The 23006-nt window shown below is 45.7% G+C and overlaps 1 protein-coding gene across 2 annotated transcripts in view; it reads right to left on the bottom strand.

The window, feature by feature from the left end:
- Positions 1 to 23006, bottom strand: part of LOC135377111 (atlastin-3-like) — a 142520-nt gene that overhangs the window by 33158 nt on the left and 86356 nt on the right. For both annotated transcript variants that reach the window (XM_064609426.1, XM_064609425.1), the window contains 3 exons: positions 15872 to 15943; positions 14595 to 14750; positions 40 to 102 (listed from right to left, as the gene is read on the bottom strand). In XM_064609426.1, the coding sequence (XP_064465496.1) occupies positions 40 to 102; positions 14595 to 14750; positions 15872 to 15943 (291 nt within the window). The remainder of the gene's footprint in view (positions 1 to 39; positions 103 to 14594; positions 14751 to 15871; positions 15944 to 23006) is intronic.

The raw sequence follows: 23006 nt of genomic DNA, 5'->3' as shown, positions 1-23006 counted from the left end.
ATTCAGATTGATGTAAAGACGAAAACCCACAAAACGCACCTTTGGTTCCTTTGCCAGGAACACAATTGGCTTCTTGCATTTCGCGTAGAAAACGTCGATCATCTGTAACACACAAATAGGTACCTAGTTACTTTCGTGGGGAACGATGTAAAAATAAGGTCCAACGATTCCGTTACTTTTCTCAAATTAACTAGCAATGAAATTCTTTGCAAAAATAAAAAAACTTGCTACTGTATGGTTACTCCTTATTTTATTTTTTTCTCCAGTTCCCCTATTGCTGCAGTATGGACAAACATCTGAAATTGACGCGCCATCGCTGTGTCTCGCAAGTGGTGCTCTACGTGGACCTTCAGTCACATTGAGCCTTCTGGAAGAACCATTTCTTGGTCTTTCAGACTCTCCTCGGGTGGTATTATGAGGTTATGGGGACATTGTCTGCACTTGTCAAGGTCATAAACGTGACCTGGATGATGCGCTGCTTTACGCCCCTGCTTCAGTCACTAACTCCAGAAAGCTTCCAGAATAATTAACCACCTCAGGTGTTTTATTTTCCTTTTTTTTCGGTTACAACTCATTTATGGAACAATTTCTACTTGAAGCCACTTTGTATGTAAGTGCTTCACAGTGTAAATTATGTAATAAACCATTTGAAGTTGTAGGCGTTTTTCACCTGTGATGCGTTCTGTCTCGCGCCTACTTCTTTATATTAACGCTCGACTTCTGGGCCCCTGTCTTAAAGTTATGTTTAAATGCATCACTTCACCTGTGATTTGCCACGAGCTCTCGCGCGAGGGCCAATCACAATGTTTATTTGAAGTAGACGTCTTGCAAAACTGTTGTCGCGTGCCCGCTGCGGTACGTTTGCAGCACGCAAGCTTTAAATATAACGTTTGGAAACCCGTGTTCCCACAACCTCAGGGCGTCATTCCGTCCGTTCTGTCTCCGAGGAAGATACAGCAAGCAAGAAGTTCGAGCAACAAAGGAAGGCTTATTTCATGACTTGCACGGCAATCCACAAACACCGTCAACCGGGAGCTCAGAATCGAGCCTCATCCGAACAGTGCCCGCGTTTATACCTTCTCGGTACGCCCTCCTCACACGTGCGGTCGGTCGCCTGTTTGTCTTCTGGTGGCGCACCCGGGAAACCTGGGGGCCTGCGTTAGACGGTGTGATGAAGGTGAAAGAGGAGAAACGCGATGCCCCTGCTGCAAATGGCAGGCACAATCTCATTCATTTCAATGAGATTCAATGAGAAATGAGACTTAGAATCAGAAAGTTAAGCAGGGAAGCTGCCTTCGCGAAACCGGGCTTCGCCGTGCTGTGTGGCTGAAATCGCATCAACGAAGTAAGGAACCAATTCAACGAATTGGTTTAGTGGGCGTCCATGAGAAATGTTGATTTCCAAGTGACTTAATGAGATCCAACATGTTGCGCATTACAAACTGCGCCAACAGAAGGAATGAGGAACTGGCCTAATGTGTATCAATGAGAAACTGCTTTCCAACTGATTTAATGGGATCCAACACGTTGCCATTCCCGCCACTACAGTAACTGAGAAGTCAGTCGCTGAAGGAACGAGCTGAATGGTGACCAACGGTACATCATCACTCTCAAATTAAATTCTAATATATGATTAGGAACAACGCAGTACGGTCGTGTTGAGGATGAACTAATTCGAGAACGCGTCCAATTCAAACGAATGAAATTTCACATTACGAATTCTATCGAAAACATTGCGAGTCAAATTTGAATGAAAAATTTAAATAAAAATTTATTCGGAACAAATCAACTGAGGAGGCTAGCGGACCGCGGGCCGCGATGTCGCCAGGAGGGCGCGTTCTAATACATTCCCGTGCCGCACCACGAAGTAGCTCGTGCAAGTTGAAAATAGTTCGAGTTCTTTCAAATGCTTATGAACACATCCTCAAAAGTACATGTGCCGTGGTATATTGGTATTAAACCTCTTACTGTAAGCTATTGTTTCTGCATTTCGTACAAGATTCAGTGCATGTACGTGGGCGCGTTCTCAGAAACCGCCGAAACCACCACTGACGGATTAATCAATTTCTTACGAAATGTTGGAGCAGTAGGATGTGCGCCGTCGCTCACAAGCAGTTGGCGTCATTCGGGTTTCATAGTGAGGATTTTATCTGCTTCTAAGCTAGTCGATTTGTCAAGCATTCTGGCCGTTGTTCAATGCCGTTTTCCATTCCGTTTGTGCGAGGATCGTGCTGTCAGTATGCTTCCACCCGCGCTGTGTGCAAGATTATGTAATATATTTTGATGCTTACTTACGTTAACATGGTGCTGTTACAGCACCTCTTACATAATCTTTTGAAATGGTATTACTTGAAAGTGATCCTCGTACGACGCGGCTGGGATAGGGGCGTCGAACATTTGTCGGCAGTTGTCGGCAGGTGGTCAAAACGAAACCTCAACGAAGCTGGATTGCCTTGATTTTCACGCAAGAGGGGCAAGCTGTGTAGCGGACGCTGGACGACGACAACGACGACAACGATGGCCACGCGCGTGGAGCACCCGCTTCTCAGTTCCACCGGCGCGGCCATGGAGATAGGCCACCGTCATCGCCTCTCCGTGGCATGCCATCATCGCCGGTCGGGGCTCATGTAGAGGAATACCATCGTCCTCTACATTTGGTGACCCGGACGAAGAACATCACGTCCGGAGCAATTCGGCCCTTCACCATCCCAAATTTGTGAGGACACCATCCAGCAGCACTACCTCCGGCACACACGGCCCGCCTTCATTCCTACCGCATCTCGGTACTCTTCACTCCTCTTCTCACGCTTCTCATTGCCGGCCGCGACACTCGAGCCTTGCGCTCACCTGCCGGTCGCGGCAGTCGCGGCAGCCGACGCCTCGGCACGCTTCAGCCCGTCTCGGCACCTCACTCACTCCACCTGGGACTCTCGAGCTTCGGCTCCCGTGCCGGTCGCGGCACCCCAGGACCACGCCACCGAGCGCCTCACTCTCTCTCGCTCGTCTCTACCTGACGGATCGCTGTTCCTGTCTTCATCCTCTGTGAAATGCCGCCAACGTGTGCCGTGCCCCTGTTCGACCACACGTCACCACGTCTGCACGCCTACCACGGTCGCCCTCAACTGCAGCTTTTCCCAGAAGTGTTACCTGGACTCCAGCTCTTGCGATGCGTCCGCAACGCGTCTGACGGCCGGGGGACCCACTGATCTCTATCTATAAAGGCTGGATGGCGCATGGGAGAGGGGCTCGCGGGGGAGAGGCGTGCATTCGGGCCGCCATGTTGGGAGGCCCTAAAGCGCAGTGTGCACCCATAGAAAACAATGGGAGGCAACGGAGATTGTGAGTATTTATAGCGCTGCAGGCGTTGATCGTTGCTTGTCATCACACAATTTTGTAAGGTGCCAGTATACTGATGTATCCTAACAGTGTTTCACAGGTGTCCTGCCGTTCGATTCTTAATTACGTTATGTTTTGCATTCCGAAACTAGACCGTCACAGCAGTGCAGCGCTGGGGATTGTACTACAGTACGTTTCCCAGCCAATATTTCAACAAGAAACGATGTGAGGTTAACAACCACCATGTATGTAATATCCCGTGCTGCGTTCTGGACAAAAATTGTTCCATAAAGAACGGTCCGGGAAAGGATATACTCGCATGGCAGAAAGAGATCGTTCTGTAGAATCACAGCCGTTGTTTTAGCCGGTTTCGTATGATTTATATCAAGCACCGCCGCAGAAAGTGTCTTTTAGTGAACGGCTGCGGTGCTTTGCCTCGCAAATATGGACACACCGAAGCAGCCCAAATACGTTGTGAGCGTGATCTCATTGCTTCACGCAATTAGAACACGCTCGTTAGGACAGTTAATCAGGTAGTGATGTAAGCTTAATCAATGAAGTTACTTAAAAGTGGTAACACCTCCTTGAGACGCAGGATTTACCTCTTTTTGAAGTACAGCCCTTCTATGTTTGTTTGTTTCTTCCTTCATTTGTTCTGATTATTTGCAGGCGCGGTTGTGCCAAACTGAATGTCTTTCTCGAGTACTCACATGCTTTTGCTGAATACAACTGCAGCGTGAGCAAAGCTGCTTAGGAACGGGGGCCTGCTATCCAGTGCTGACTTTGTCATGCTTGTTATGTGGAGCACGTTCGAAAAAATGCAGCTGCACATCTGAAACTCCAATGAGTATCATCGTCATCTAAAAGAGAACGTCGTAGCACCGTTGTGGGACCAGACACGCTTTCTGAATATCTTCTATGGCACCTTCCGCAGTTTGCACAATTTTGTTCAGCATCGAAGTCTCTCATAGGAACCACTTTGCATTAACTGTGACTCCCATCTTACATTTTGATGTGCAAGGGCCTTCTTGCACTACACACGTATGGTCTGCAAAAGGATTATTGCAGCAGGACGATTTGGAGCTTGAAACAGTTGTGATTTTGTCATTTTGGCCCTCGTGTACCCAGTCTGTGAAACGTAAACAAAAAAAATCTAACACGATATGCTTTTGTAAAGAAGGTCACTGATGGTGAGTAAAGAGAATATACAAGTTTAAGTTTATTCAACATTTTATATCATACATTATATTATTCAACATTTTATATCAAGTTTATACAACATCAAGTTTATTCAAGTTATTTCTTGCACTTATGCGTTTCAGGATACAATGAACGTGCAGGGAGGTCACAAAAGACTACATTTATTGTTTTATGACCTTGCTACAATGACAATATATATTTTAGGAATGACAATGGACAGGTACTCTCTCTAAATTTGTAGCACTCAATTTTAGGTTAGAATGAGCAATGAATAGCAACTTTCCTCCTGGTAGTTTCTTATATATGATGAATTTTGAATTTAATGTGATCAAATATGTGTTAATATAATAATATATATAAGAATATAATACGTCATAAATGAATGTGATCAACAGTAGATGTAAACAACACCAGTAGCCAGAGAAGTGCATTCTCAAGAAATAATATTCTTCTTATAGCATATATGTGCATGCCTATTAACTGAAACAATTATCACGGTTTTCATTTCTGAGAGTGTACTGTAGAGACGGTTTAGATCTACAACAGTTAATACAAGGTATTATATACTGTGAATACGTTTAAAAATCCCATGTGACACATACTTTTTTGGAGGTGCTGTGGTAATCAAAGTTTGTGGGCATTATGCAGGTTCTGCACCCATTTCTTGAGTATGTCGAGGCAGCTGTGAAGTAACCTGCATTGATGATGATTATTCCAATTTTTATGGTGCATCGACAACAAAGGAAATAATACATCAGAACATTGGTTTGGGTGCAACCAGTTAAAAATGAATATGTTGTTTAATAAATGCATTGGACAAATGTTAAAACATCAGTTTAAAACATGGTTTACAATCCCTGTATCTTCTAAAAGTTAAAAAGATGAAAAACTATTCTAAAAAGAATATGGGGAACTCTTCTAAAAATAATTATAATCTCTAATTATTATATTGCTGGGTGAAGGAGCCTAAAGTGTAAGGTGTGTTTCTGATGTGAACATGTAAGAAAATATGCAAAACTGAGAGAGGCTAACCACAGTGCCTGCACTGAGGTTGTTCCTTCCTGTAAAGTAGAAACCAGTGGCTGAGGAACGTGATACTTACCTGTACACCCAGCCGTATCACACTACACAGATTATTCACTGGGTAGCCCTCATGACGAAACCTGTATTGAGAGACCACTTTTGCCTTAAAAACTGCTTCAAATAGCACGACACGCTACAAATTATTACAATCGTAACAAGCTGACGATACAGCTCAGACAAAGGCGTTATTCAAGTCGCGCCACACCACCGTTACGTAGGATTCTTTGTCACAAATCAAACCAAGGCACAAAACAATACCAATACATGAAAAAAGGTGACAATCGTGGTCTCATTATGACGTAATACCGAACTTGTGCGCGAAGGTAATTCAAAGAAATGAATGTGGCACTTGCTTCCACAGAGAACACCGTGTACCATGCTAGCAATGCATGCAAAAAAGCGCTCGAGTGCTCGCACATATATTGATGACAACACTACCTGTGTAGTGTAACGTGTTCTTTCAAGCATATTATGCACTCAAACTGTATTTGCCGCCGGGTAAAATGCAAGTGTGCTCGATTGAACGTCGGAAGAGCGATCAAGCAACCTGCATCCAGTGCTCGTTTTGGACAAAAAACACTCACATAATGGTCAAGTAAATATACAGAATGAACGCCTATTTATTCCTCGATAAAGAGTGACTCACCTGTATAAATTTAGGCCCTGTAACCTTGCCAGTACGGTTGGTACGACCGTAATTGCAAGAAGTTGCCATGATCGCTGCGGCGACTGTTGTGAGCACCGTAAGATGGCGACCGGTTTCTTCACGCTCGCGCTCCCTATCCGCGATCCAGCCTTTTACAATCGAGATCAGTGGGGGGACCTGTGTACCGGACGCTGGACGACGACAACGATGGCCACGCGCGTGGAGCACCCGCTTCTCAGTTCCACTGGCGCGGCCATGGAGATAGGCCACCGTCATCGCCTCTCCGTGGCATGCCATCATCGCCGGTCGGGGCTCATGTAGAGGAATACCATCGTCCTCTACAAGCTGGACGAGGCATTAGAAATCTCCCACGAAGCACAGGAGATCATTATGCATTCGAGCTTTTTCTTTCGTCGGCACTGCTCCGACATGGGGTACATCTCTTTGAATTTACTCATTGTGGATTATGTTGCGTGCGTTGATGAAGCACAGAATGCTTTCACAACATATAAGTGCTCATTTAGGTTTCTATTCTTGGTGTTTACTATGTCTTGCTAGCGATTTTCAACCGCTTGCTGAATATTCGCTCTTATAGAAAACATCAAAATAACGTTCACCTTTGTATTTGCCACTTGCAATATTTTCAGATCTACTGTATTGTTATATGTGTAACAATAAATGTTCACGCAGGAACGATATTGTGTGTAATTAATTTTTATAGCGACAAAAAGCTTTGTGATCATTTGACGCAACAGAATGATCACTGCACATTAAAAAGTGCATCGGCAATGAGAATTTCAATGTGACTTGAATGGGAGAACCCTTGCTGGTGTGAATTTGGCCAATAGGAGACTAGGCTGACCTGTCAGACCGAGTGGGGTTCCACCTCGCTCCCATTGACATTTACAATGATTTCTCACTGAAACCCACCAAATTCTTGTTTCCGATATGGTATTTGTCCAAAAGTGTCAATTCAGAATAAGAAATTTTGGTCACTTTCAATGAGAATTGTGAATGCGATATCCACTTAAACCGAATGATATTTCTGATCTATTTTGAATTGGACTAATTCCAGTTGGGGCTGATTTAGTATTTATGTGCCTTCTCTGTCTTCTGAAAACGAAATGCCTGAGCACGTCCAGCAAATCCTCCTCGAATTTAAGGAAACATGTTGAGCACATATCTTGTTTCTGTTATATCGGTTGTACATATAGCCACTTGTTGAAGGCGTTCATTTCAAGCTCGAAAAATGAACACTAATGCTTTGCACCAGTGCCTTCTCTGCCGACCGTGTTGGAAGGTCATTTGGGACCGCAAAATACGTGAGTCGTCTTTTTCCCGGTCTATTAATTCAACAAAGATGGCTGTCCCTTCAAATGCTTCCGTTGAGCACCTTGTCATTATCGCCGCTGGTATTCTCGCGCAAAAACACACAAAAATGTCCGATGGGCATATCGCGCACCATCTGTTGCTGAAATTAAGTTTAATGTGAAATATGAGCGATAATAAAAAGACGTGTCCATAATTTGGATGTGTGGATCATGAAACATTACTGAAACGAAACCTGTTCGGTTTTCTGTAAAGAGTAATGTATTTAGTCCCGTTTTGCAGATGTACGACAGGTAACGACATTCTGTCACTACTTTGCGGTGCAACGAAATTATGCCGAATTTCATGATGCGATAACTCGGTGAGAAATAGAGCGATACCAACCAATCGACTAAAACCAGAGAGCGTATACGTTTTACACCCATAACGCACTGTCGCACACAATCTGGATCAGTCCTCTATAATGGTCAGCGCAGTCCCGCTGGGCACGCAGCACCCTCCGCAAGTTTGTAATCGGGTGATTCCATCTCAACTCAGACAGTGTGGTTCGGACACCATCACCGATTTTCCTAGAAAAAAATATATGTTATACTGCAACACGCATACACACAGGATCAACAAATATTTTGGTTCTATGTTTTGTGTGTCCGCCCGAAAAAAAAAAAAATCTTAAAGAAATTGACTCGGCGACGGAACTTTCTGACGGAACGACTTTGACATTTCATTCCTCGCCATCGGACGGTCCCAAACTATAGATTTTGTTTGCACAATATGTCAGGTACAACGACTTTGAGCGTGTATAAACAGCACCGGTCATTTCTATTTTGATCTTTAATTAAAAATCGTCAAAGTTGCAACAAAATTCACATTTTGCTCATATTTGTCCTTACGCTGTACTCCTGCTATATACGCCATCGAGATATATGAGGTACCGCTGTGTAGGTCGAAACGTGCTCTTTACATTGATGTCAAATTGACATGTCTGTACCTTGCCCACTTTGTGGCGGTGTAGAGTACAGCTATGTTTTCAAAAATGTGTTTTTTTTTGTCGTTTCTCAAAAACTCCACCTCCGATTGCCTTCATATTTTGTAGTTATATAGCCCAGGCTATACCTACATGTGTTCGCGAAACGGAAGGTACCCTCTCAGCACAACCCGGGATAGCCCGCAACAAACGTGGAGTGTGGAGCATACGATGTACACCGCGACCTGGAGAACTACGCCAGAGAGTTAACAGGACTATTGGTGTCTGCTACTGCCAACGTCTCCTGCTTTGAATGACAGAGCTCAGGATGCAGATCTACCGCAAATCCCACCCTAGCAATATATTTTGAGACTTTCTGACTCGTTTTTCCCACAGTCGAATCTCAATGCCGTTCACATGAAGTTCAGCGATGTTCTGAGTCGATGGCTTGTGTTTCCGACATTAATTCCAAGTACAGTATGGATTGCCGTGCCTGGATGCCGTATGATTGCCGTATGGACTGCCGTACGTGTGGATTGTACAGTGCCGACTGTGCGGTGCTATGGTAGCCATCTCAAGCCCAAAAAATCGAAAGAACTACGCTTTTGTTATCAGAAACAAGTTGGGAATGCTGGGCAGAATGATACCTTGAGCCGTGATACCATCAAAATGTAATAATCGCGTGCAATAAAACAGAACTGAACACTTTTTAAGCATCCAGTCGTCAAGAAATGGTTTGTTTATATAAGAAAATTCAGAAAATCGATAACACAGATCACGCAGCGTGTAAGGTATAACCTGGCTGTACGATGCCGTTAATGTTTCTTTTCAGAAGATTCTCTTGTTGTTCCTTGGGAATACTGGACATCTTGACAGTGACGCGTCCATCTCCTTCCACGTTTTTCGTCCACATGTAGAAAGACTGGATTTCCACAGCGCTTCGCGCTGTCTTCCATCCTTCCTTATTTGAGACCCGGTGTGTTTCTAGGTAACTTGTTTCTAATAACAAAAGCGTCATTCTTTTGATTTTTTTGGTTTAAGATGGATACCATAGCACCGCACAGTCAGCACAGTCACACGCGATCCATACTGTACTTGGCGTTCATATCGAAAACACAAGCCACCGACTCAGAACGTCGCTGAACCTCACGTGAACGGCATTGAGATCCGACTGTGGGAAAAACGAGTCAGAAAGACTCAAAATATATTGCTAGGATGGGATTTGCGGTAGATCTGCATCCTGAGCTCTGTCATTCAAAGCCGGAGACGTCGGCAGTAGTAGACACCGATCATCCTCTTAACTATCTGGCGTGGTTCTCCCAGTCGCGGTGTACATCGTGTGCTCCGCACTCCACGTTTGTTGCGGGCTATCCCGAGTTGTGCTAAGAAGGAACCTTCCGTTTTGCGAACACATGTAGGTCATAGCATGGGATATAGGCCTGGCCGATAGCTACAAAATATGAAGGAAATCGGAAGTCGGGTTTTTCAGAAACAAGAGTAAAAAAAAAACATTTTTGAAAACATAGCTGTACTCTACACCGTCTTGACGAAAGTGGGTAAGGTACAGACATGTAAATTTGACATCAATTTAAAGTGCGCGCTTTGGCCTATACAGCGGTACCTCATATATCTCGATGGCGATACAGGGTGTCCCAGAAAACGTGTCATTGAATTATAATAAAAAAACTACGCAACCTAGAATCATGCGGTCAACAGCATTTGTTCTTATTAGGTTTTTGCCACATCCTAATGTGAATGTCATGTACTCAAAGTTTAATTATGTAAATATTTGCGAAGTGAACTTGGAAATTTGTTAAATGTCACTTTTTTAAATGTCACTAAAGGTCACAAGAGCGTACCGAATTCACTCAAGTGTATGATAATTCACAGTGATATTCACGAGCTATCCCATCGGAAAAAATAGCCGAATATCATGATTTTCGGAGCACCGGACCATAGCGCGCGACGACTTTTTGAGCGCAATGGCTCTCAGTGCGACGAAAGGAGTTTCCGAAGCCAGCCCACAGAGTGATAGCAGAAAAAGTAACAGTTCCTAAAATTGGGAGAGGGAAAGCATTATCCCAGCGAAAGTCGGACGTGATAAGCCGTGCCTGTTTTATCTCTTTCTGCGATGTCGGGGAGGGCTGGGTTTCCAACCTCCTTTCGTCGGACTGACAAAGATTGCACTGAAAAATACATCGTGCGCTATTCTGTGCGACATCCGTACAGCATGATGTTCGGCTATTTTTTCCGATGGGACAGCTCCTGAATATCCCTGTCAATTATCATTAATTTGACTAAATTAGACACGCTCTTCACATTGGTGGGGTAAAAAAGTGACCTTTACTAGGCAAATTTCTGACTTAAGCTCGCAAAAATTTACATAATTAAACTTACGTTACACGACATTCACATGAGGAGGTGGCAAAAACCCAGTAAGAACAAATGCCATTGACCGCATGACTCTAGGTGGTGTAGTTTTTTTATTATAATTCAATGACACGTTTTCTGGGACACCCTGTATAGCAGGAGTACAGCGTAAAGACAAATATGAGCAAAATGTGGATTTTGTTGCAACTTTGGCGATTTTTAATTAAAGTTCAAAATAGAAATGACCGGTGCTGTTTGCGCACGCTCAAAGTCGTTGTACCTGACATATTGTGCAAAAAAATTTATAGTTTGGGACCGTCCGATGGCGAGGAATGAAATGTCAAAGTCGTTCCGTCAGAAAGCTCCGTCGTCGAGTTAATTTCTTTGGGAATTTTTTTCGGGCAGACCACAAAACAATATTTGCTGCTCCCGTGTGTATGCGTGTTGTAATACAACACATATTTTTTCAAAGGAAATTGGTGATTGTGTCCGGACCACCGTGCCTGAGTTGAGATGGAATCACCCAATCGAGGTTTTCATTTGCAGCCGTCTGGCGGACGGTTTGCACAATATCCACTCAAGTTTCAAATGAAAAGAAAACATTGGTCCAGGGATGTCTAATTGAAATAAATTCACATTAACAAAAATGCCATTTCATCTACTCCCGCGTTTGTCGATATTGTTTTGCTCGTGCGGGCCGCTGTCATCGCAGCCATCATGCCGGCTCGGAACCGGCACTTCGAGCAGCGAAAAGGCGAGGCTGAACGGAAGCCACTGCGCCTGCGCCAACCCTCCTTGAAGTATGTAATCATGTTCGCGAACCGAACCTGCGTTGTCCATCTGGTGGCGGTTGTGAAACGCCTTCTGTTGTAGACCTCGCACAGGTGGGCAACGTCACGACTGACGCCCTGGGGGAATGTGCGTCCTGGGCTGACTTCTCAAGTGACACATACCGGAAAGCCTCTCACAAAAGCTCTGGAAAAATCCCCGACAGTGCAGGGGTTCGAATCCGGCTACCTCCCAGTCTCGATGTGACATGGTCAGCACGCTAACCACTGAGCCACGCGAGCTGGTGCGTTGTCGATCTCTGTCGTCCAGACTGGCTTTGTCCGCACCTGAGGGATATCATGATTAGAGGTGAGTGCGGTAAGCAAACTTAGACCCGCACCCCCACAGTACCCGCGCGTGTGTGACCCGCACACGCAAAAATTTAATCTCGGCGACCCGCACCCACAGTGCTGTCTGTATACGCGCATTCAGACCCGCAGATGGAAGTGAGCGGTATACACGCGTTCACTCGTATGTCAATAGAACTGCAGTTCAACAGAGAGCCATATATGTCTGCATTAATAATCGAACTCGCCCTCAAGTACTTGACTGCTGCGGTCTGGCACATGGGTTTATACGGCCAACGACACAGGACACTGCTGAGGTCGAGTGCTACAGAAAGGTATCACTTAGTTGGCCATGGAGTACGGGTGCACCCGCATTTTACCGGCTACCCACATGAATTCCTACCCGTAAATCGTGACTATGTGCGGGTAACTGCGGGTTCCCGCGGGTTTAGCCATACCCGCGCGCAGCTCTAATCATAATCGCTGCCTAATCATGATTCCGCGCGATGTGGATCCTGCGTCAGTACGATTTGATTGTAAGATTCTATCTAATAAGTTCAGTGCAGCGGCTGACGCAATTTCCGGGTGTGGCGGTCGCATGCGAGACAGGGGCACCCTGCAGGCAGTGTATCTCGTGAACGCGAGAAGCTAGGACGCCCATCGAGGTGTCGTTAGAAAGCTCACGAGAGGTTCTACTTGGACCTTATTCGACGTCCGACTCAATAACGATAACCAAAATTTTATGAATGGCGGAGGCAAATTCGACTGCCTGCGCAAACAGCGAGCCCCCATTCGCTCCCGGCGGGGCAATTTCGACTTGTGTGAGTGTGAAAGTGACCTACATAGACGGTGAACTGCACCCAGAGGGGGGGGGGGGGGCTCAGAATCGCGAAGGAGACAGAGCCCGCAAGAGAACCTCTGGCGCAGCGGCTTAGGGAGGTAGCGCACAAAGGCCTTGGGGAACGAAACTGCGAAGGCGACGACACGTGTTGCCTTCGCCCTGTCGCTTGTTGCTATTCATAAACGGCTAATGCATGGAATGAGTAAACACTTTCGTTGTGCACCGTTGGGCTATATACTAGGTGTTTGCACCTGTTTGCTGTAGGCTTTGATCTTGGTGTTGTGAATTTTCATTCCTGGCGGTCTTGAACAGTGGGAAATCGTAGCATGCCCATGTCACTGCACTGTTCGACATCAGGGGTATAATCAATACTTAGTGCAGTGCCGTTCTCCCGTCGTAAGACTTCGAGAGTTGTCACAATTGGCGCATGCAACAAGGTAATAGCGGAGGACTCAGGGGTCCAGGGGGAGGAGCTTAGTCGATTGAACCCCAAAATATCGCTGTATAAATTGGGTTTCCCTCCACTACGCGCTTGAACAAAAAAAATATCCCAAATCCAGGGTGTCGATTCACCATGCGAGATGACATTGCAGGCAATGCGCACATGCACTCGTCATGGGTGTCGCAGCCGCGAAACGCCAATGCGCAATTGCAGTCAGTTGGCACCTGACGAAGGAGTCACATTAAAAAAAAAAAGGAAGGCTTACAATTTGCCACAAAAGTGATTTTTTAAAAGAGCATGGGAGGACTGGAAAACAGATGTATTGGGAGAATTAGAAATTTGTATTGGGAGTCCTGGGACACACATTCTCCCAAAAACAAGGGGGTAATCGTGGAGGTCAAGAGAGCTTTCCTCCCCCTCTCAATATCCCGCGACTGCCCTCCTCGGTGGTGGTACTTCTGGAAGAACTCCCCCATGGTCGGCGACTCAGAGGTGGGTAACGCCACGACTCATGCTCTGCGGGTATGTGCTTCCTGGGCTGACTTGTAAGGGAACTGCGCCGACATATGTCTGACAACGTCTGAAGAAATCCCAGGAAAAAACTCAGGCGGCACAGTCGGCACCGGGATCAGAATCAGGGTACCTCCCAGTACCCACGTGGCATGACGAGCACGCTAGCCATTCAGTGACGCGAGCTGGTCTTCCTCGTTGATGTCCTCGGCTGGGAGTCTGCAGCGTCATGTGTCCCTCCAATACTGAGGATAGCGCCTTCTTAATCCTCATTTTCTTTCTTTTCATTTCGCCCCAGCCCGTCCAGCGTATCGACTGGTCGCTCTCCTTAGCAGATAATTCGCGATTGCCCATCAAAAGTGACCTGCCATATGACATCACAAGACGCAAGGAGATGCTGGGCGAGCCACCGAAGGTGCGCTCCCACCCGCTAAGCAATTTTGACAGAAAATTCACACTTTCCAAAGGAAACACTTTGCGTGACCGTTCCTGAACGTGGAATGCATATATGACGCAGTATAAAAAAGAGTGTTCCAAGTGCCTTCCCCCGGCTTCTTTACCAGAGAACTCTACGGCTAGGCAACGGAAACCACAACGACATAATAATGTGCTGAATAAAAATTACACAATTCCCACACACAAGTTTTTCCCCTGGAATGCGCTGAAGAACAGTAATGGTCATCGTGGAGCGTTTCGTGTGTAACAAGATACGTAGCAAAGTAATAGTAACGAATCACATATTTCACGCCCGAACTCGCCTGGGACAACTGTTCTTGAAGTTCATTCATTCTGTTCCCCATGACAGGAGCATTTCCAAGTTTTGATAAGGCTTCTCGTTTCAGTCTGTCGTGCGCTCTGTTCAGCACGCCGATTTTGTCCACTGCGTCTGGTGCTTTCAGTATCTCTTCAACCTCCTGCGGGAAACAGTTTGTTACTTAAACTCACGATGTTGAGTGCTGCCACATCATTCCACATGTTTTTCGACTCCAGTCCTCTTTGCAAACGTGTAAATTAATTCGTAGGCAAGCGTCATGAATCCAGCTCTCTAACGAAAGAACACTCCGCACTCTTGTACAACATGTCTACCGTCGGAAATCTCATCACATGATAAGCAAAGTTCGCACCAATTAGGTCTTGCATACGAAGTCTGTAAAATAAATGAAACGTGTCCTATATTCCTTTTACTCAGGTAAGATTTATTTACATTTGGAAGTCAGCAAAACAAAAGTCACAAAGTCGCCATCATACGATGGCGATGGCCTATGCCTCACTTAAGTTTCCTAACCAGTGGCGTAGTCAGAGTGGGGAATCCCGGGGTTGAAACCCGCCAAAATCGTGCTTTTACTACATCTGGGAGAGGGAAAACCAGGGTAAAATACTCTCCCATGTATACCTCCCGTAGGACCCCCCCCCTGAAACATATGTTTCTGGCTACGCTACTGTTGACAACGGTCAACTGCATATCTATGGCAATGACCTCCGCAGAGTGTAAAGCATCAGCAACTGGACGCATTTGGAATTTTGAAGCAACGGTATGAATTCTAGGAATCGGAGGCTATACCTTCGATGCTCGTAGGCGGCTCTTTCTATCATCCGCCGGTATTTCACCAGAAATTCAACTGTTTATTGTGCGCGTTAGTGGTGTGTTTCACATTGTTTGTTTCATTAGTATAAGCGTAATGATTCACCTAAAACTGCTAGCATGGGTATTTCATGAAAATAAGTAACGAACTGCGTTCCGAAGCAAAAATGGCATTCGTTCGTATGTGGTGTCTTAAAAGTCACACTGAACACTGCGGTGTCACAGAATGAAATCCTGGCAACGGTTGCTTTAACATTCTTCCTTCTGTGTCCGACATTTTCTTTCTGCCTTCCAGGATATTTATCACGCATACTTCACACACTACTGAACTCATGCCCATTCACTTGGCGTATCAGGAGCTCTCTACATTCGTAGACAGCTCATTCCCACGGCGCTTTGCGTTCGCCAATCCTCGGAAAAAGAAGTCATGCATGGAATGAGGTCGCAACTTACGTCTGTGATGGCCAATTCATATTCCTGGTCAATATTCTTCAGGACCTTCTGGTTGTGGACGAACGCAGCTTGCTGCTCATGTAAAAGAAACAAAAAACGCCCGTTGGCTACATACGGTTTCTGCACATGTCTGGCAAATAATATAGATGAATAGACTGATTATACTAAGAACCACGTGTCCCGGTTATCCTTTATGACCATATCCGAGGATTTCAGCAGAAGACCGATACAGACACGTCCCTATTTCTATTGCTCATCCCTTGGCTCACGCCCATTGGCAGGATACTGTCACGTCTGTTTTATCCTCTTGTAAGGAGACTTCTCTTCTATATATCTCCTACCTCGGACCACTTCTCATACGTTGCTAGGACACCTTGTACACGTAACCACTTCCACCCCTCGCTTGAAATAAGGAATGTCTTGAGTGGTGCTGCCCCCGCGTTTTCTGGTGTAATGATGTTAAAAGCCACATACATTACATGCGAGCATTGAGGAGCAGCTTATTTTCCCCGTATATGGATGCATGCGTATTTGTCACGAAAAAGATTCCTGCCCAGACAGCTGACCGAACAGTTGGCCTCCGATTAACAGGACTGCTCTTTGCAACATCGAGCTCAAACGGGCAGTAACTAGCCCTTTAGTCGTTTAACTAAAATCACTACAGAAGTCTTGAAATTAGGTATAATTACTAGTTCAACTACATCTTACCAGCCGTTATTAGAACTGCTTTGCAGCCTCATCTGTTTCTAAGGCTTCCAGGCGGATCCAAGCAGATTGAGTGCGGATACGGTGAGACAATAGCCTCCTATATTCGAGAATACCTGTCCAACTGTGACGCGATCAGACAGAGCCGCCCGAACCCTCTGTCTCTGACGCCCTCCGCAAGAAGCGCTGCCTCCCTAGGATACCGCTCAGCGATCGCCGTGATTTCTTACGCGCGATATTGCAGAGCCAAATTGATGTTGTGTGGCATATTAACGACTTTTTAATCCTGTAGCACGAAGTAAGGCTTGCGATAGCTAACTGGATAAGTTGACAATATAGAAAAAAACGTGCGTTGCATTATTTTCGAGTTTGTTTAATGATGAGGGGTGCAAATGTCGGGATTGGCAAAAAAATATGGATTTCGTGGCAGTAAGACGACGTCGAATTGTAGTAGACGCTACGAAGCAGGGACATGATGTGAGCATGTCATGTGTGCAGGGAGTGAAAGAGCATGCAAGGAAAGGGGGCGTTTATTGATACACGGGCCAGGAAACCTGTGAACACACAGGCGCTAACTATTGTATTTTATTGGATCATCTATTTATTTAAGACGGATTGTCTCGGTAGGCGCGGCTAAAGCCACTGAGTACCTGACAAGGTTATGACAAATTACACATACATGTAAGCACCTTCTAGATTGCTTTGGCAATCAATAAATACAGCAGCCTATGTACATTGGGATACATACACATCCTACACATACGGAAATATTATAATCTATGGAATTCCTATTGAATTTTAACAAAAAGAGAACAATACAAGAAGCGAAGTGAGATGCACATTTGCGAGATGCACGTTATCCTATCTCGTTTCCGTAAATATATGACAAATCTCCTTTCATTGTTTTTATTATTTGTTGTTCGACGTAAAGCTGAAAGTGCGTACAAACAAAACACTGGCAAGTAAATACTCGTGAGTATTTTGTTTGCATGCTGTTCTAGTGCACGTGTTAGCTCATTTCTTAAATGCAGTTAGTGTCTTTCGTGAGAATGGCTTCGAGGGGAAAATTTATTGACATATCGTTCTTGTCCGTTACCCCAGGAGAAAAATTTGCGAATAGTGAGCAGAAAAAAGTTGACAACTACTCACTCGAACAACTTCCATTGATGTACTGCTGGGGACAAGGTTAGCTAAAATCGCCGGTCAGTACTTCGCCTACCCATATTACTTCAGTTGCGCTTGAAACTGGCGTGCCCATATGGCATTTGAAGGTAAGGACAGTGCACTGCATGTGTTTACTACACAAAAGAAAGTCTTGCAACATCGGGAGATGCGAGATGAGATAAATCATGGGGTGCTGATCTTAAACAACCGTGTCCCCTACAGTACATCGCCTAGAAAGGGGGCGTTTTAATTCTTCGCATTCATTTAATGTAGTCCAGCAACACTCTTCACAACTGCTCCAAAGGGATGCTTCAAATTCCTTGTCTTTTTTCTTGTTATATCGTCACTTGAGTGTACGTTTTCAAGCTATGCAGCAAGGAGTAGCTGTCCAGACTGGTAGAAGATACCATATGAAGCCGTGGGGGACATGTTTCATGCAAAGGAAAGACAAGGGAAGAGCCAAGGGCTTTTGCACCAGGCCAAGCAATTTTTATTAAATTGGGTCGTCTGAGAGCAAGACTCTAATTTACGAGCGTTTAAGTGATCTGCCCAAATAGTTTTGGAAGATGAGCAACTGGTATTTTATTCATCCACTGTTGACTTGTCTTTTTGTGGGTGGTGTACGATGTAAATACATCTCGACGTAGCGGAAGATCCTTGTACAGGCCGACGCGACAAGAAACACGGGATGTGTGAAATATGAGTTTTATTACATCTATTAAAAAATAAAGGATCCCACAGCGGAGTCTAAATGCCATTCTTCATGTAGTATACTACTAATAATAATCCCTTAGCAGTTCATTACGTTAAAATGTACAAATGCACACATGCAACGGTAGCGATGAAACCCGGATTCCTCGTGAAATACTTTTCTTTCTGAAGCACATCGTCAATTTTACCCCGCGGGAATAGGTCGTGTTCACTGACTTTTTATCTGCGCTGCACGCAATTGAAAAGTGTCTGGCATACGAGGCTCATCCGCACCGCTGGTGTTGGATGTGTTAAGAGGCCATACCAGTCGGGGAGCAACTCCGATTCACGGTTTTCCCGATTCTAGATGGCGCTACCACCGCCGTCCTTCTCACGCCGTTCACCTCCGACTCCGAAATAATTCCCATTGTGCATGGTTGACGTCGCGAGTTTAAGGCGGTCCGCACGCTCTGCGCTGTTTGTCGAGAGATAAAGTGTCGGACTTTGACACGAAATGTCCACAGCTCGATTCGAGACATTCACGTCTTTTTGCTTGTCTCCTATTGCTATATGAGTACCTTGTTATTTTTATTTTGTTGTTATATATTTATGCTACAATTATTGTTTCCACGAGTCACGGGCGTCTGTGCTGACTGATTATACAATTTTTAGTTCCTCTTCGTATTGTTTTACTAGTGCATACTTACTGTATGCCGAGGTAACAAGTGTGATCGGATAGTACGGATGGCAACATGGGCAGTACACACACAGATGGTATTATGAACGAATGTTGCCAGCAGTGAGTCTGAGCACAAGGCGATTGCCAATTAAGAAATCAGGAAATGGCAAAGGATAGGTAACTTCATATTCTATCAAAGATCACCCGAGATGTCGGTGTTTCGGAGACTCTCAACTGGATGTACCAGCGGCTGTAAATTAGGCATTAAACACACAGCACTTACAATGCCAGTCAGGAAATTTTACTGCTCGAAACAATATTCCGAAATTCTGGAAACAGTTTATTGTGCACCGGGCGAATCAAGCAGGCGCATCACCCAGGGAGAGCGTGGGAAGAGGAACACGATGGCGATGGACGCAGGTCTGTCTCACATCAGATGTGTGCAAAAGAACGCTTTGGCCTTCTATGTGGAAGACTGCTTATTGTGCACCGAGGGAATCAAGCAGGCGCGTCACCCAGGGAGAGCGTGGGAAGAGAAAGGACACGATGGCGATGGACGCAGGTCTGTCTAACATCAGATGTGTGCAAAAGAACCGTTTGGCCTTCTATGTGGAAGACTGCTTATTGTGCACCGAGGGAATCAAGCAGGCGCATCACCCAGGGAGAGCGTGGGAAGAGGAAGAACACGATGGCGATGGACGCAGGTCTGTCTCACATCAGATGTGTGCAAAAGAACCGTTTGGCCTTCTATGTGGAAGACTGCTTATTGTGCACCGAGGGAATCAAGCAGGCGCGTCACCCAGGGAGAGCGTGGGAAGAAGAACACGATGGCGATGAACGCAGGTCTGTCTCACACCAGATGTGAGCAAGAGAACGGTTTGGCCTTCTATGTGGGAGACTGTTTATTGTGCACCGAGGGAATCAAGCAGGCGCGTCACCCAGGGAGAGCGTGGGAATAGGAAGAACATGATGGCGATGGACGCAGGTCTGTCTCACATCAGATGTGTGCAAAAGAACGCTTTGGCCTTCTATGTGGAAGACTGCTTATTGTGCACCGAGGGAATCAAGCAGGCGTGTCACCCAGGGAGAGCGTGGGAAGAAGAAGAACACGATGGCGATGGATGCAGGTCTGTCTCACACCAGATGTGAGCAAAGGAACGCTTTGGCCTTCTATGTGGAAGACTGGTTATTGTGCACCGAGGGAATCAAGCAGGCGCGTCACCCAGGGAGAGCGTGGGAAGAGGAAGAACACGATGGCGATGGACGTAGGTCTGTCTCACATCAGATGTGTGCAAAAGAACCGTTTAGCAAAAGCACCTGCGTATTGCTTCATCGGAACGCTTCCCTGCTAGGTATCACGAAGCGATCGAATAGGAAACGGGGCCCACTCCTTTTTGCTGCTAGGTTGTCGCTCCATTGCTGAAATGCGACAAACCGGTGTTCCGCAAACTTTTGTCCCAAGCTGTACTATACCTACCAAGTCCACACTGTTCATGCCCCGTGAAACCCGAGTATACACCAACACGATACGTGATGATGGAGATGGGGGTTGTGCACCGCCCCTCCCAGAGTGAGCCAGTCATCTACGATTCAATACACTTTTATCAGTATCACTCTTTCTATTTTGGTGTAACACAAAAATTTAAGGGTACTTAACGAATTACGTGTTGGCAATGCAACAGAAAGTGCGGCTGATTTTCGATAAAGTTTTACTATTTTCTTTCTGGATGCCTTCAACTCAGCTCCCATGATTTATTCATTACATGTATTTTCGTTGGGCTTCCCTTTACACACCTCTTGCACTGGCATTGCGCAATTCCGCGCGGCGGAGTGGCCAGCTGTCGGCTACGCGCCGGCGAGGAGAGCCGTCTGAGCCAACGGGAATTAAACGGAGAACGAGATTTTTTCGTGAGGAGGAATCTAATGCTATCACATTGCAGGCCGACGCAGCTCTGGGCTAGGGACTGCCTAGCTCTGGGGGAAGTACTCATGCCCTCCAAAACGTGGCCGATGTTAGCTTCCAGCTAATCGTACGGCGGCTGGTCGCGCTTGAAATACAACATCCACATTCAACGATCCCAACTATCCAAAATGGCTGCGCGTCTTAAGAGGGAGCACGCTCGGCATGCCCATTGCCCGCACGGGGCGTGCGAACGCTAGAGGTGACACAGTGAGGTAGCCTTCTGTCCACTCTTGGGTAGTACACATTTTAAATCGACAAGGGTGGGAAATTGTCAATTCTTAATTTCCATGAAAAAAATATATGTTAGATAGCATCTCGATTGATGAGAAATGCAACAATTTCGAGCACCATCCGATGAACCGTTTCCGGTATGGCGAGGCGGAAGGTTGCGGCGGCGAATGTTGGTTCGAATTTTTTCCCAACTTTGACCTCATAGCAACGCGCTTCTTGTTTTACCACATCCTTCAAATTTGGCTGGTAAAAACTATGGGTTCAAGACTAGCACGCGGAAAAAGTCCCGTGACTCCTGCTTCAAAGGGGCGCTACGAAAACATTCCCGAACACAGCACTTCCGGCAAAAAATTTACTATTTCGAACTTTTAATGTTCATGAACGGGTACACGCATTCCCTTGAAGGTAGATTCATTACAACCGCTAACTCATTCTCTATCGAATGGTATAGATATCATTTATATGTTACCTTATTTATAGGTTATAGCTCCTGTGGTAGAGCGAGCAGACGGCTGTAAGTAGAAGCAACTCGCCAAATTGCTCCCCCCAGTCGCCCCCCCAAAAAAAAACGTCAGTTTATACATTGAATTTCCCTCTCCCCCTCCCTTACTACGCGCTCCGACAAAGAAACCGCCGCCCCGCTCCCCCCACCCCCAAACCGAGCGTCTGGATCCGCCCCTGACACAGGTTGATACGTGGTGACTGATAGTCTGGTACACGCCGAGCAGGCGTAACCGAAAATGTCTTTCTAAACTAAAAAAATTGTCCTAATAAAATTTCGGCCAGCGGATTGATAGGTTGGCGCCTTATATCCTCGTCAATCAGACGAAATTTATTGCTCTTTGTGCCACGCATTGTTTAGCAAATAAGGTAGTCATTGTTTAGTGAATACGTGCAGTATTAGTAATTTGTAGACACGGTTATAGGTCTAGTAATGCTACTGCACGAATTTTGGCTCCCGGATTTGTTAAAATATTCGATAAATCCAGATTTAAAAGCGGATTTGATTTAGGTCCGGAACAACAAATCCGGATTTAAAAGGATTTGATTTAACGTGTCAAAATTAAATTCGGACTTGATTTGGATTTGATTTACTACCTTCAGCAAAAATGCGGATTTGATTTAAATCCGATTTGAGCGGCCAAATCCGCAACACTGTTCTATACGGGAGACTGTTTATTGTGCACCGAGCGAATCAAGCAGGCGCATCACTCAGGGAGAGCGTGGAAAGAAGAAGAACGCGATCGCGATAGACGTAGGTCTGTCTCACATCAGATGTGAGCAAGAGAACGGTTTGGCCTTCTATGTGGGAGACTGTTTATTGTGCACCGAGGGAATCAAGCAGGCGCATCACTCAGAGAGAGCGTGGGAAGAAGAAGAACGCGATCGCGATAGACGCAGGTCTGTCTCACATCAGATGTGAGCAAGAGAACGGTTTGGCCTTCTATGTGGGAGACTGTTTATTGTGCACCGAGCGAATCAAGCAGGCGCATCACTCAGAGAGAGCGTGGGAAGAAGAAGAACACGATGACGATGGACGCAGGTCTGTCTCACATCAGATGTGAGCAAGAGAACAGTTTGGTCTTCTATGTGGAAGGCTGTTTATTGTGCACCGAGCGAATCAAGCAGGCGCATCACTCAGGGAGAGCGTGGGAAGAAGAAGAACACGATGGCGATGGACGCAGGTCTGTCTCACATCAGGT

This window comes from Ornithodoros turicata, chromosome 1 (assembly GCF_037126465.1).
Source record: "Ornithodoros turicata isolate Travis chromosome 1, ASM3712646v1, whole genome shotgun sequence".
Lineage (NCBI taxonomy): Eukaryota > Metazoa > Arthropoda > Arachnida > Ixodida > Argasidae > Ornithodoros > Ornithodoros turicata.
The sequence above is the reverse complement of the archived record's forward strand: the minus strand, read 5'-3'. Positions and strand labels throughout refer to the sequence as shown.